Source organism: Hydra vulgaris, chromosome 01 (genome assembly GCF_038396675.1).
Source record: "Hydra vulgaris chromosome 01, alternate assembly HydraT2T_AEP".
NCBI classification, from domain to species: domain Eukaryota; kingdom Metazoa; phylum Cnidaria; class Hydrozoa; order Anthoathecata; family Hydridae; genus Hydra; species Hydra vulgaris.
In genome coordinates, this window is record NC_088920.1 from 50,194,195 (window position 1) to 50,208,655 (window position 14,461).

The 14,461-nt window shown below is 26.8% G+C and overlaps 1 protein-coding gene across 1 annotated transcript; it reads right to left on the bottom strand.

The window, feature by feature from the left end:
* Positions 1 to 4,248: 4,248 nt before the first annotated feature.
* LOC101238884 (protein Flattop homolog) lies at positions 4,249 to 13,615 on the bottom strand. Its single transcript, XM_065788491.1, has 3 exons — positions 13,497 to 13,615; positions 6,685 to 6,747; positions 4,249 to 4,713 (listed from the first exon to the last, which is right to left on the bottom strand). The coding sequence occupies exons 1-3, from the start codon at positions 13,536 to 13,538 to the stop codon at positions 4,462 to 4,464; spliced, it is 357 nt and encodes a 118-aa protein (XP_065644563.1). The 5' UTR covers positions 13,539 to 13,615; the 3' UTR covers positions 4,249 to 4,461.
* Between the last annotated feature and the right edge of the window lie 846 nt (positions 13,616 to 14,461).

Consider the following 14,461-nt stretch of genomic DNA (forward strand, 5'->3'; position numbering starts at 1 on the left):
TTTGAAGTAAAATTAAATAAACAGATCTAATCTCCCATAACTTTTTATTTTTGAAGTTTTCTTGATTTTTATAAAAGTTAAAAAATACTTCAAAACACTTTCGAAAATGATCCTTTTACTTCACAAAAAACAATCTTCAATAAAAAAAGTTTTTGTCAAATTCATAAAATGAGTAATAAAAAGATATTGACATATTGAGTAATAATTCACGTGGATATTAGGCCTTGATTGAGTAAAATAGAGATGTTTTTTATTTTTGTGTTTAATTAGCTCTTAGACGCAGCAAGTGTAGGGGGAGATGCATATGAGCGCTGGGAGCACAAGCTAGATTTTTTACATGTGATACTTTCGGGTATTGTTTCAATAAAGGACAATTTTTCAATGCTCCAAACTTGTTATGTTCAGACTTAAGTCAGGTTTTACCTTTCATCAAATAATCTTTTGATTATTTGATGAAAGGTAATTCTCTGAAAGTTATGATCATGCAAAGTTTACAACACCCTTATTTTGGGGAGGGTGAAAACTTTATTACAGTTATATCTTTTAAATTAGTTATATCTTTTGAAATGAAACAGATTATTAAATGAGATTTAAAGTTAGTCGTTTTAATTCTCAACTAATAATAAATAATCATAACAAAACTAATAATAAAAAAACTCATAAACAAACATTTGTGATATTCTTCTCTCCAAATTTCAATGATTTGAAACGGATCACAGCAACTTTTTAATATTTTATTTATTATTTTTTAAATATTTAATATATTTATATAGTAGGCAAACAAATATAAAGTTATACATTATACAGATTATACAGTTTAGAACTTTATTCATCTACACCTATGTCTAATTCTAGATTTTCATCAACGTTGTCAACATTTAAAAATAATTCATCTAAGTCATTAATTTCATCTGATTCCATTTCGGATGAATTTTTTCTATCGCCGCAATAACCTGCTAACTAACTTTTAACGTTTTCTGGTTGGCGCAAGGTTTCTTACTTTTCAATCTTTCAGTTAATGATTTAACTAATTAGGAGATCAGCAGTATGTATACCTCAAATAAAAATGTCAAATAAGTTTGTTTGTCTACTTTTTTTTCCTTGAATGATGTTCACAATCAATTTTATAAATTCTGTGTCAAGATTTAGCTGCTTCCTCTCCAACTAAACCAAGTGTAACTGGTGAATTATAAACAACTTCCCCAACATTTGCTAATACTTTTAATACTAATAAAAATGGAAGTTAAGACCTTGAACCAATTATATATCTCTAACAACTTCTTATATGTATCATTGCAGTATTTATCAATTTTTTTCCGGATCAATTGGGTCTTTGCAATTGAATGCAATTAGAATGTTATATAACCTGATAATAATTTCTTCATCATTTTTTAAAATTTTGCTGAGTAATAGAGTGTCAGAAAAAGCTTGTCGACATTTCCAGTATTACTAGTTCCTGATCCGCCAGCTCTTGGTTCATTAACTCTCAAACCTAATTTTTCAAACATCCTATCGTGAATAACTTTTTTTCATATTAAATATTGATCTTTTAAAACCTTTTTTAATTTCTAAGTTTTTATTTTAATTTTATGTAGAATATGTAAAATTGATTCAAAAATCCTAATCCAAGCATGTAGTGGTGAAATTTCATAGCACAATGCCTGCCAATCTGTAACAAATCCTTTTTTAAAGGTTTTTAGATCGCTCATTATTTTAAGTGTGGCGTGACAAATTGTGTCGAAGAAGTGTCCGTGATGTAAACAGGGCTGTCCCAAAAAAAATCTCTCATGAAGGCTGAGGGGGAGGGGGTGTCATGTGTGATTGAAAGAGCAAAACTATAGTTGATAAAAACTTCCTTGTGTCCTGAAAGATTAACTTAGACAGGGTATAAGTTAAGAACTTCTCTTTCAATTTCTTCCTAAATTTTTAAGGTGGTTCCCCTAAAAAAAAACATGAAAAAAAAAAAATCAAAATTGAGTATATATATACTTTTTAAATGGCATTCTATACTCTTTCCAATGATATGGCATTCTATACTCTTTCCAATGATGATTATTTGAGGGGTCTTTTGAAGTATAAAGATGAAAAATTTGGATTTTAGAATAAAAGTTTGTATTGTTTTTCTTTGTATTTAAGTTGTTAAATAGCATTTTCTGCGAAATATGATTTTCATGCAATTTTAAGTTTTTCAAATTTCATATTTTAATAAATATTAAAACTGTATGACTTGAAATTTTTTGGAAACATTCGTCAAATATATACCTAAAAACTGAGCGGAAAGAAATGAATGACTCATTATTTGATTTCTCTTATTTCAATTTTGTATTTGGATAGAGGTTTTACGTTGGTCGCCATTATGAGTTTTTAAGCCTGTTTATAGATTTTTTTTTGCTCATTCCCTTTATATATATATAATATATCATTGTACTAAATTTCATATTATATGCATAAGTTGTTTTAAAATTATTGTGTCCCAAGCTTGTCCTAATTTTGCTCATGAAACTGTAAAAAAATACTGACTCAGCTTTAAAAAATGCCTATTTTGTTATAAAATTATACTTTTTAAATTCGTACTTATTTCTAGTATTGAAAAATTGATATTAGAACAATTTGCTATCACTATAAAAGAAAATAGCTTTTTTCTAGGGGTACCACCTTTATACCGCTTCTTTATTTTCCTTTATATGTTCCAGCATAATTGGTCTACAGAATCTAATACTCTGAGACATTAGGTTATTGCTTAAAATATTGTTTGAATCTGATTGTACATATAGTCGGTGATGTTGGTGTGACAATTGATCCGAATCTTAAAAGGCTATTTTGATTGGAATTATAAAAACATTAATAGTGTTTTGAGTGACTTAATGTTCCGTTCATACCCCAACTATTAGTTAGTATTAATTCATCAAATTCTTTTTTTTATCATCCAAATATTTTAATATTTCTCTTTCCTGTAGTTTTACAAGCCTCTTAGATGTGTGATCGATAAGATCCTGTAGTTTAACTTTGGCCTATGTTTTACTAACTTCAACGAGTGTTTTTAAAGTTAAGCAATTGTTTTTTATTTTAGAAATTACTCGATAAGATGAAAATCTGCATGGTGCTTCTTTATGAGTATTTTCATAAACACTTTTTGAAAGGAATTTGACTAAATTGAAGTCACGTTTCTTAAATGCTATTCTTTGTGTCAATAACAATATTTTTTCAACGGATTCCGTTTTTGAATAAATGCTATATTTGCTATCAATTGTCTTTTGGTGCGAGAACTCGATTCATCACTTCTTTTGTTGGTCGACCTCTTTTTGCTGATTCATTTATTTAACCTTCTTGATTACTCGGCGATTTAACTAAATCAATTGTTTTAAAAACTGAAATAAGCCAAACTTGACTTCTATACCATAGTGCTACATACTTTGCAAGAGTTAGTTTTAATCTTCTTTTTAATAAATTTATTTTGTCTTCTCTGACTTGAATCCTAGTAATAATGTATTTAAACTAGAGATGTACGAATATTCGGCGACTATATAAAAAAGGCAATCGTTTAATTTTAAAAAAAGGCATCTCTAATTTAAACCCACTACTTACATTATCAAAATTATTTTGATAATGTAAATAGATTTCCCCCACTTTCTTAGTTCACAAAAATAAATTTAGAAAGTAAATAGAAACTTTTTAACAATATCAAAAAGGCACTTTAGAAATATTTTTCTTTAAATTAATTATGTATTTTAAAACCATAAACACATGAAATTAAAATATAAAATAACTTTTTTCCTTTCAAGAACAACACGAATGCAAATTTACTTTAGTCTTTCATGTTGCAAAGTAGTATTTTTTTACTTTTAGAAATGAATGAAAAAAAAAATGTTTTTATTCGAAGTTTTTTATATGTTAAAAAAAAAAAAACATTAATTTTTTTAAATTGATGTTTTTTTTCAACAAATAAAAAGCTTTTTTTCAAGATCGCAGATGATCGCAGCCACACTTCTCAGGGTAGTTAGTAGACACTATAGACTTAAAAGTATCAAAATATGGAATAGGTACAAATTGGAAATATCTTTTTAATTCTTTATCAAAGTTAAAATTTTGTAATTTTGTATTTTACTTTCAATGCTAAAAATTGTAATTTTGTATTTTACTTTCAATGAAAAAATACACCTGGATTCTTTGATTTGAAGGTTTTTAAAGCTTTTTAGAGAATTATAATAATAAGTAAATATTTTTTTGTTGAAAAATGAAACAAAATAATTATACAAAAAATCATTTAATTTTCTTTTTATAAATAAATATACACAAAAATTGCTATTAAATTGATTTAGATTATTTAAATAAAAATATACATAAAATAAAGTAATATTTTTAAATTTAAGAAGATTTAAAAAAATAAAAGTTTTATATTAAAATATAAAAATTAGAAAAATCATTTAAAAGTAACCAATATCTATAAAAATTAAAAATTTATTAAGATGTACAAGTTTCACGATCGTCATGTATTGAATCAGGTTTTTCTGTTCTTTCTTTAGTTTTTAATACACTAGGTATCTTTGCTTGGATAAGATTTTTGGAATGATTTGTTTTTCGACAATCCATACCACTATCCCATGTGCCTTTAAAATTTCCCCAAGGAAATTCTTTAGAACGTTTCACTCCAGGTAAGAGATGCCCATTTTCATCACTAATGAACTTCGTAGATCCTTGTCGTGCATCTGGATGCTATTATTAAAAAAAAAAAAAAATTGTTTAGAGCTTTTTTTCTATGGTTTAGAAATGGCTTTTAAAATCATGTTAAACAAATATTTCGCCGATTGAACCCTCAGAGTTTAACTACTAATTAAAGTTGTTTTATTTTAATTACATATGTTTGCTATCAAAAATATTTGAATATTATTGTTGAAGCCTATACATTGCATACATAAGTATAAAAGTACACACAGGGGTATATACTTGTATACATCCATACAAAAGTGCAAATTTTTATGTACAAAACAGCTGCAATAACAAAAATAAACAATTAAATACAAAACAATTAAAACTTTTCTTCATAACAAATATTGATTAAGATTTAAATAAGATATAAAGGTATTTTAAATCTTATTTCACAATTTCTTTTATTTAAATATTTGATCACCAATGAACTCCTTTAAACTGCTGTGATTAGCGGTTGCTTTTTAATAATTACATTGTACTTTATTGTGCGTTATTTTTCTAATTTATCTGATGATTTATAAAATAAAATAAAATATTAAAATTTAAATCATAATTTTTATAATAATAATAAAAAAAGTAAATAATATGGTTTTATAGAGATTTAATATTACAATTTAAGATCAGTATAAATATTTTTTATTGAATAACAGCTATTTTTAGCTAATTTAGGGATAAAACAGAGTTTACAGTTTTTAAAAAGCTAAAAATTTAAAGACCAGTAGCATTTCCAGATATTGCAATTTGCAATCACTTAATTTGAGCCCTGCTCTTATTCGTACCTGTATGGAATACTGTCGTCATATTTGGGCTGGTTCTTCTAATGATGCTCTTTCTCTTCTAGACAAGGTAGTTGGACCTGCTCTATCTACTAAGCTTGAGCCACTTTCCCATTGTCGTAAAGTAGCATCTTTTTCTCTTTTCTACAAATACTATCATGGTCACTGCTCAAAGGAGCTATCATCTCTAGTTCCATCAACTATAACTCATTCTCAATTGATTTGTCATTCAGCAAAGTCTCATTCGTTTACTGTATCTGACCATGCATGCTCTAAAAACTTTTATTTGTCTAGTTCCATCTTCATGTTTTCCCGACTCATACAACCTACAACTTTTCAAATTTTCTATCAACACTTTCCTTGCTCTATAACTCTATTTCCACATAAAGCTTTTTTTCACTTCAATTGCATTATGGACCATGGTCATACTTATCTAATATATTAGTATCTAATTATCTATATTCCTTGAACTATTTGACAGTTTCTGTAATATTTTATTAGGTTCAGCCAGATGCAGTTTGCACACTGGTAGATCCCGGGTACAAATCACTTTACTGCAAGCAACCTGAGAAGCTGATGGTCAACTTATCTAAGCTTCAGGAATTACTCAATGAACTTCCAACAGTACCAGGTTCAGAACCAAAACCAGTCCAGTCTCAGCACTCAGTGACGGAGTCTACACTAGAAACACAATCAACAGGTTTGTGGGAATCCCTTGATAACATGATGACAGCAACCGCAACCAACGACAATGTTGCTGATGCTGATGTGTCAAGTACGAGTACGCTTGATGTGAAGACATACTTGAAAGATATGGCAATTGGGCGCAATGGTTGTCCACTGACATGGTGGAGGCAAAATAAGTCTTTCTTGTCTTGCTAAGCTTGCTCAATCACTTTTGGCAATCCCAGCAACCAGTGTCAATTCAGAGCATCTGAACTCAACATCTGGAAACATCATTTCCATTAAACGCTGCAGTTTTCTATCAGAACATGTAGAAGAACTTACCTTTCTTCATAAAAATTTGTAGACTTTTAGCATTAGGATAAGTATGGTTTGTTGATGATGACATTTTTAAACGAACTGATTGTACACTTTCACTAGTTTGTTTAATAATCTCGAACTTGATCGAATTTTTTGTAATCTCGATCAAACTCTATCAAAGATAAAAAACCTAATCTCCACAGCTCTGGTTACTAACCTTTTTATGATTTCGAGGTATTTCGTAGTTTTGCAGGCGCTTCGCAGTGAATGAATTTTCATACTAAAAATACAAAAGTATAGATTTAATTAAATATTAAATAACATCACATAAAAATTAGTTATTAATTTATATATATAGAGTAAAGTAGGCCTTGTTCCTTAAGGTTCGTGTTTCGGAGTTATAGAGTTGAGAGAGGGTTATAACCACTATTAAGTAGCCTCCTCATCTGTAGTGGCCTTCTCAGCCTTGAGGAGGTGAATAACAAAAAAAAAAAAAAAAAAAAAAAAAAATTCATTTTTTAAAGTTGGCTTAAAGAATGTTTAAAGGTGCAATTTAGGAAACATTGTCAGAACTTCTCAGATAAATCATTTTTTAGTTATAAAACATCATATTTTTTGAACTTTTGCCCATTTTATTTTAGTTTCGAGTCATTCGCAATTATTCTATACAGTGTAGAGAGCGTGATTTTAGACCATTTTCTTTTTATCATCGATTAAAAAAGTATTGTTTTTATTTATACTTGCTCAAAACAATCAATGTTTTATTTTTATTTTTGTTTATTTATGTGCCCAACACATTATTTGATTTTTGAAAGTAAACAATGTTCACAATGTAAACAAAAAAAAACTGTTTTACATAAAACATTGATATCTGGCCAATATCGCCAGACTGGAATCAGGTAATAATGCCACATGTTTATTTTGATTTTTGATATTGAGATTTTGTGTATATGTGTTGTAATTGCACTCGAAGCTAGTAATTTAATGTTTTTGCTCTCAAATTTACTTTAAACTATTGTAATTTAATGTTGAAGTTTAAAAAAATGAAACAAAACACGTAAATTTTAAACTTTTTCAAAAATATTATTTAAGTTGCTGTGCTAATTGCATCAGTTAATGCAAAAATGACTGTTTAGGGAATACCTTTTCCTTTTAAATGTACTTTTGTTATTGTTATCTTTTCATAACCTCATTATTTTATTATTTTAAACTTGAAGATGGTAATAAATGCTTTTATTGTCACTTGACAAATGCAATGTTGATTTTTCAATTAATTTAAAAAATTTTCTTAGAAAATTTGTCAAATATTATTTTTATTCTTTTTAGAATGACTAAACCTAAAAAAAAAAAACTATTAGGGCAAAATTATTAAGGAAAACAGAGGATTTCAAAAAGGCACTATATTCTGTTAGAACTGGAAATCCAGTAGCGACAGCATCACAAGATTATAACATACCTCAAAGAACTCTCAGAGATTTGTTAACAAGAAAGGATAGATCACCAAAACATAAACTAGGTTGAAAGTGCATTATTCTCGCATTAGCAACGAGTATTTTGTCTTAAAGAAATAGGATTTGGTATAACAAGAATACAACTTAGAAAATATGCATATGAAATAAGCTTATTTTCTAAGTTGAAAAAAAAAATTCACTGATATATGGGAGCTAGTGTATAATCAAGGGTCATGGTGGGTGACCTTTTTCAAAAATTAAACAAAACCAATGACTTTTCAATTACTTTCAAACCAAAGTTCATCTGTTTTTTATATTGGAAACTAATTTAAAAAACAGATGAACATATACATTAGGGAGTTACTAAAAAGTCACATCCCTAAGTTATATGTATGTATATATATATATATATATATATATATATATATATATATATATATATATATATATATATATATATATATATATATATAAAACAAGTGGTTACTAAAAATCCAGACTGACTTTCAAAGGCAATTACTCTCATAGTTTTTAAGGTAGAGATTAAATGAAAATATTATAAAAAAGTTTTTAGTCCTTTATTCCTTTTAATTAAGTTTCTCTTTAACCAGTCTATTTCTTTGGATTCAACCAACTCTAAGATGAGTTGATCCAAAATATGAAAATCAAGGTTAAGGTCAATTTTTTTCAAACAAAGCTTTATTCTGGTTTGTAGCTGCTTCATGTCTTTTGTTGCCATTTACCCTCATACACTTTGCCTTTCAAAATGAGGCCAGTCCATCTACAATACATAATTACCATTAGCATATGAGCGTTGATAAATGGCACTAATCTTCCTTTAATACAACCCATTTTATAGATAGCTTTGTTGACTGTAAAGCCTCTGGGGATAAAAAATAGCTTGAAAATACCTTTGTCAGAAGCAGCTAGATGAGCAGCATGGGTTAAAACATTTTTTTCCATACTTAATGCTCGATGGAGACTTGTCACTGCCACTAGAGTAGTAGGTTCTGTTTCTGTTAATTGTCAAGTATGACAGCGTGAAGTAAGAATCATCATCAAGAACAACTGATTTTCCTTGAAAATTGCAATAAAGACAATCAATGTAAATCTTGATTTTCTCTTTCTGGCTCTAGTCAATCAGGTATACCCTGTTTCATACAAGTTTTAATGTCAGTGTACTTGGCAAGAGTTTTAATGATATGATTTAATGATGTACAACATCCAAATTTTTGACAACCAAATTAATTTATTGTAACTTGTGGTATTTAAAAGTTAGATAATGTTAGTCTGGATTTTTAGTAACCACCTATTATATATATATATATATATATATATATATATATATATATATATATATATATATATATATATATATATATATATATATATATATATATATATATATATATATATATATATATATATATATATATATATATATATATATATATACATATACATACAACATATTTTATAAGTATTTATTTAAAATTGCATAACACATAAATGAATTTTACAATTTTTTCTTCATAATGTGTCTGGAGTATTATTTTCTTAAGTTAAAAAATGATGAGTGGGAGATGTACCGACAGTGAATTACTTACAAAGGTATAGGTTTAGATAGTGTGGTTTACGTATACTTTGAGATGGTTTAGATATTATCTTGATGTATACGTAAATATTTCTGAAAAAACGTTTTTCGATGCAATGTAGTGTCAGGAGTATTGGTTTTATATAATAATCTGTCAGGGTTTCTGCCTGTGGTTTGAGTTTTGAAGTTACTGCATATGTTGGGTTAGATAATATTTTCTTAAGTAATTTTATATTTGTTTTATCAATAAGCTCCTCAATATTGTGACCACAAAAAATATTTATATATATATATATATATATATATATATATATATATATATATATACATATATATATATATATATATATATATATATATATATATATATATATATATATATATATATATATATAAATTAGTAAAAAACATTCATCTAACTTTTTTCTTCAACTTTAAGTTTCACCATTGCTGGATCATCAGGAAAAGTTACTAAATCTCAAGAAAAATTCAATTTATAGAAAAAAAAATTTTAAAGGAAGTTATAAATTATTACAACAAAAAATAATTTTTTTTTTAATTACTATATTTCATTGGTTAACGGGAAGTTACAGAAAGTAATTATTAAATAAATTTTTTTTGGAATGGGGATAATTTAATTTGGTCATTTGTTATTATAATTTTTTAAGAGGTATTTATTTTCATGCCTACATTTAGAAATTAATTCAGATTTTTTATTTAATAAATTTTCCTGATTTAAATGAGTAATTATTTCAAATTTTTCGTGTAAACATAGCATATATTTTTTGGAAATGTTATTATAGGCAGGGGCAGATTTTAGAATAGACCATTGTAAATTAAAATTTTTCTTTTCTTCTTTTAAATCCCAAATATATTTTGACAGCACAGTCTCTTTTGAATATTTTTTGTGTTTTAATGATTGTTTGTGGTTGGCATAACGTTTTTTCTATTCCCCCTCGGTTAAGCCAATATATTGTTTATCAGGGTTATTTTGTGAGGAAACAATGCACTTGTAAATTACATTTTTTGAAAGGCATTTTCCATTTAGAGGGCAATCTATTTTTTGTTTACAATTACAATCAGTGTTTTTTTCTTTTATATGTTCATTTTTATTAATTAACGCGTAGTTGTTGCCTTTTTTAATTCTTTCTAAATTTTTTGTACAACTATAACTTACTTTAATGGTATTTCTGTTAAAAATCTTATGTAATTTATTAGAGGGAGGAAAATGTTTGTCTACTAGTTTTAGAAAAATTTTACCTATATTTGTTGAAACATTTTTGCTGTATGGGTTGAACCAAGTATGCTGTGGGGTTTGAACCAAATTATGTTTCTATTTCTATTACGCTTTTTTGCAATTTTCTTTTCAAATTTTAGCTCGAAATTTTGAAAGCCACTTTTTTGAAGGGCATCTTCATAAACGCGTTTAGAGGAGTTAAAAATATTTTCATTAGGAGAGTTTTGGTTTTGCCTATTGTTAATTGAAATTTATTAAATCAATAATATCAAATTGTATAAATGTGCATTCACTTTGTTCTTTAAGAACATTGACCACTCTGTTTGTAAAATACACTAACATAATTTACATATTAAGCTCCAACTTTATACTTATTGAGCACTCTTTAATTGTATTTTACGTAACCTAAACATGGAAACTAACAATTTTACTTACTCTCTCAAAAATATCCCAATCCCAGACAAAAAAAGTTATACTATTTCTTTAATAGACAAAGTAGAACACTTTATTAAAAGAATTCGTTGGAAAGCCCATTTTTTCTTAGAATCTGAGAAAAATAAAAACCCTTTAGTTGAAAAAAAAACAGAATGAAAATTATGGATTCAAAATAAAAAATGCCCCGCCATTTATTTCTGACCTGGAAAATTTTGAAAATGATTTATTACACTTAATTAAAACTATAAAATTTCAAAACATAAATAATGAATTCCAAAAAGAATTAAAACTAGACATTATTAAAATAAAATTGAACCCTAATATTTTAGTTTTTGCTGACAAAACAAGCAGCATTTACCAAATTACCCCAGAAACTCATTAAAAAATACTGCACGATAATATTGCAAATGAAGTCAAAAATGGTCAGCCTCTTTTCCACAGGTTATATATCTTATAATAAATGGACTTCATTGAGATTACCAAGATAGGCATCATCCTTGACAAATCTACAACGAATAAATATGAAGGTTTAATATTGTTATAATGCATGTTGGGTAATTGAGTTAAACAGGGTGTGATAGTGATTATGTCACATGTGACATACATTAACAGGATCTGAGGCAGAATCAATAGAAGGTGGAAGGCTACCTTTATCGCTTTGTAGAGGAGCCAAGATAGACAAGAAATTAGCATAGTTCTTCTTTGTTATGCTATTTTCCAACTTTTCTGATTTTATATCATTTTCTTTTACTTTACAGTAACAATGGGATATTTATATAAAGCACTTGCATTTAGCTCTTTATAGCAATGTTAATGATTTCAGAAAACTTCACAAGCCTGTTCAAAAAAATTATATTATTCATTGATAGATTTGTGAGTAAAGCTGATGAAAACCAAGCTTGAATGTATCCACCTGATAAGGCAAAATGTAGAAAATCACAATAAAAATTTCTCTTTAGATGTTATTTAAAATGATTGAGTAGCTGTTATTGATTTTGCCATCCATCTTGCTAAATGTAGACTAGGTAAAGATCGAAATTTATTTTCTTCAGGAAGCACAGATTCAAAAAATGACAAAAAAAGTAAATAGTTCTCAATAATCCCCTTGTGAATGTATTCCTTCTACTTGTTGCAAAAAAAAATGTTAATGTTGATTCTTTAATATTTATTTTCATAAAAACAAATTGATGTCATAATTTCCAAATGAGTTGCAGTGCAGTTAACTGAGTTAACTTGTCAGTCTTTTAAAACTACATAACTAAAAATCACTCTTGCCTTACTATCATGATTAAAGTTTTTTGATAAATAAATGATAATAACAATAGCATTTATTGATAAATAAATTAATAAATAATGTAGATAAATTATTAAATAAATTATATAGTTCCAATACAAAAAAAAAAAGGACTAAATAAGTAATCAAATAAATAAACAAAAACAAATTTATTTATCTACTTGAAAAATTATTCAAAGTATCAACTAGACTCTGTGAACGTTAACAACTTCACCTTAAAAACTTACAAATTAAAAAAAAAGAAAACTCAAGTCATATTAGTTTTAGAAAATTTAAAAGTAAATGAGGCAATTCTAAATATAGTCCAATATGAACCCAATTTTGTATTTTAAATTTTTTTAGATTTAATTAGTAAAAACACTAATCTAATTTTTTCTTTCTTCTACACAGTGTTTCTCCATCAGTAGGTTCATCTCCATCAGTAGGTTTATCAGTATGTTCTCCATCAGTAGGTTCATCATGATGAACCTACTGATGGAGAAACACTGTGTAGAAGAAAGAAAAAATTAGATAAGTGTTTTTACTAATTTATTATTGCTCTGTTCTTCAAGAACATTGAGCACTCTGTTTGCAGAATACACTAACATAATATATATATATATATATATATATATATATATATATATATATATATATATATATATATATATATATATATATATATATATATATATATATATATATATATATATATATATATATATATATATATATATATATATATACATATATATATATGTGTATATATATATATATATATATATATATATATATATATATATATATATATATATATATATATATATATATATATATATATATATATAGCTTTTATTTTTTTACTGATATTATTTTTATTATTATTTATTAAGTGCAAAAATTTCATAGCAGAGTATTAAATTGAAATTCTTTTATTTTAAGATTAAAAATGCAATATAAATTAAATAATTTGTACTTTTAAATAAAGTAAGCACTTATAAAAATACAAATTTAAAATATTTTAAAATCTGATACTTACTTGGTTAGCACTGTAATGAGACGCCATTTTAGAATGGAGCATAAATGTTTAGGATTTGCGTAGCAACAACAAAAATATTTTGTGCGCTTTTATTAAGGATTTGTTTTTCATGGAAACGTGCCAAAAACCTAAACGCAAGAAAGTCACGTGACAGCACTAAAATTGTAGAAAAGAAGAAAAAATCGCGTGTACTATAAAACTACTTTTGGAGAATAATGCTTTTCTCTTTTTTTCCTTTTTAGTCTAGTTATTTAAGGTACAAACTGAAGTTGAACGGTAATAACTGCTCAGTTAAAACTAATTTTGAAATAGTTTAATCAGAAAAAAGTAAGCACCTGGGGGCTTTCATAAGATGCAACTATAGCGTTTGAGGTTTCGGTGTGATCATTTTTTTTTCTTTTTTTTTTAATTATCTTCATTTCTAACAAGGCTGCTAGCAACCACTAATAATTGAAGCAACCACTAATAGAGTTGAAAGTTACTGGAAGAGAAAAGATAAAGTTTATAAAGCAAAATAACGATTATCAGGCAACTTAAAAGATTGCAAATTATATAAATCAGAAAAAAACAAACAAACAAGGGAGCGAATTCCGAAAAACTGATGCTCAAGGAAAAAACTAGACAAATAAGAATTTTTGAAGCACTTAGAAACAGTCAAAATTAAAGGATAAGGCTTAAGTGAACACAAGTAACACGAGAATGAATTTTAGTAGATGGCAAGAGATGCTAACCCTTCAGCGCCCATTATAGTATTTGTAAAAAGAGAAACAACATTACGATGAGGTGACAATGGTTGAAGGTTGGCTGCAAGAGCAGGTCTAACTATGTTTACAATGAGTTTTTGGATCTTGTTTAAAAGAGAAAGGACATCATTGGAAGATCCGCTCCAAATATGGTAACAGTATTCCACACAAGGACGGGTTTAAGATTTATAGAGTTAAAGAGTAGAACCTGGAGTACATTAC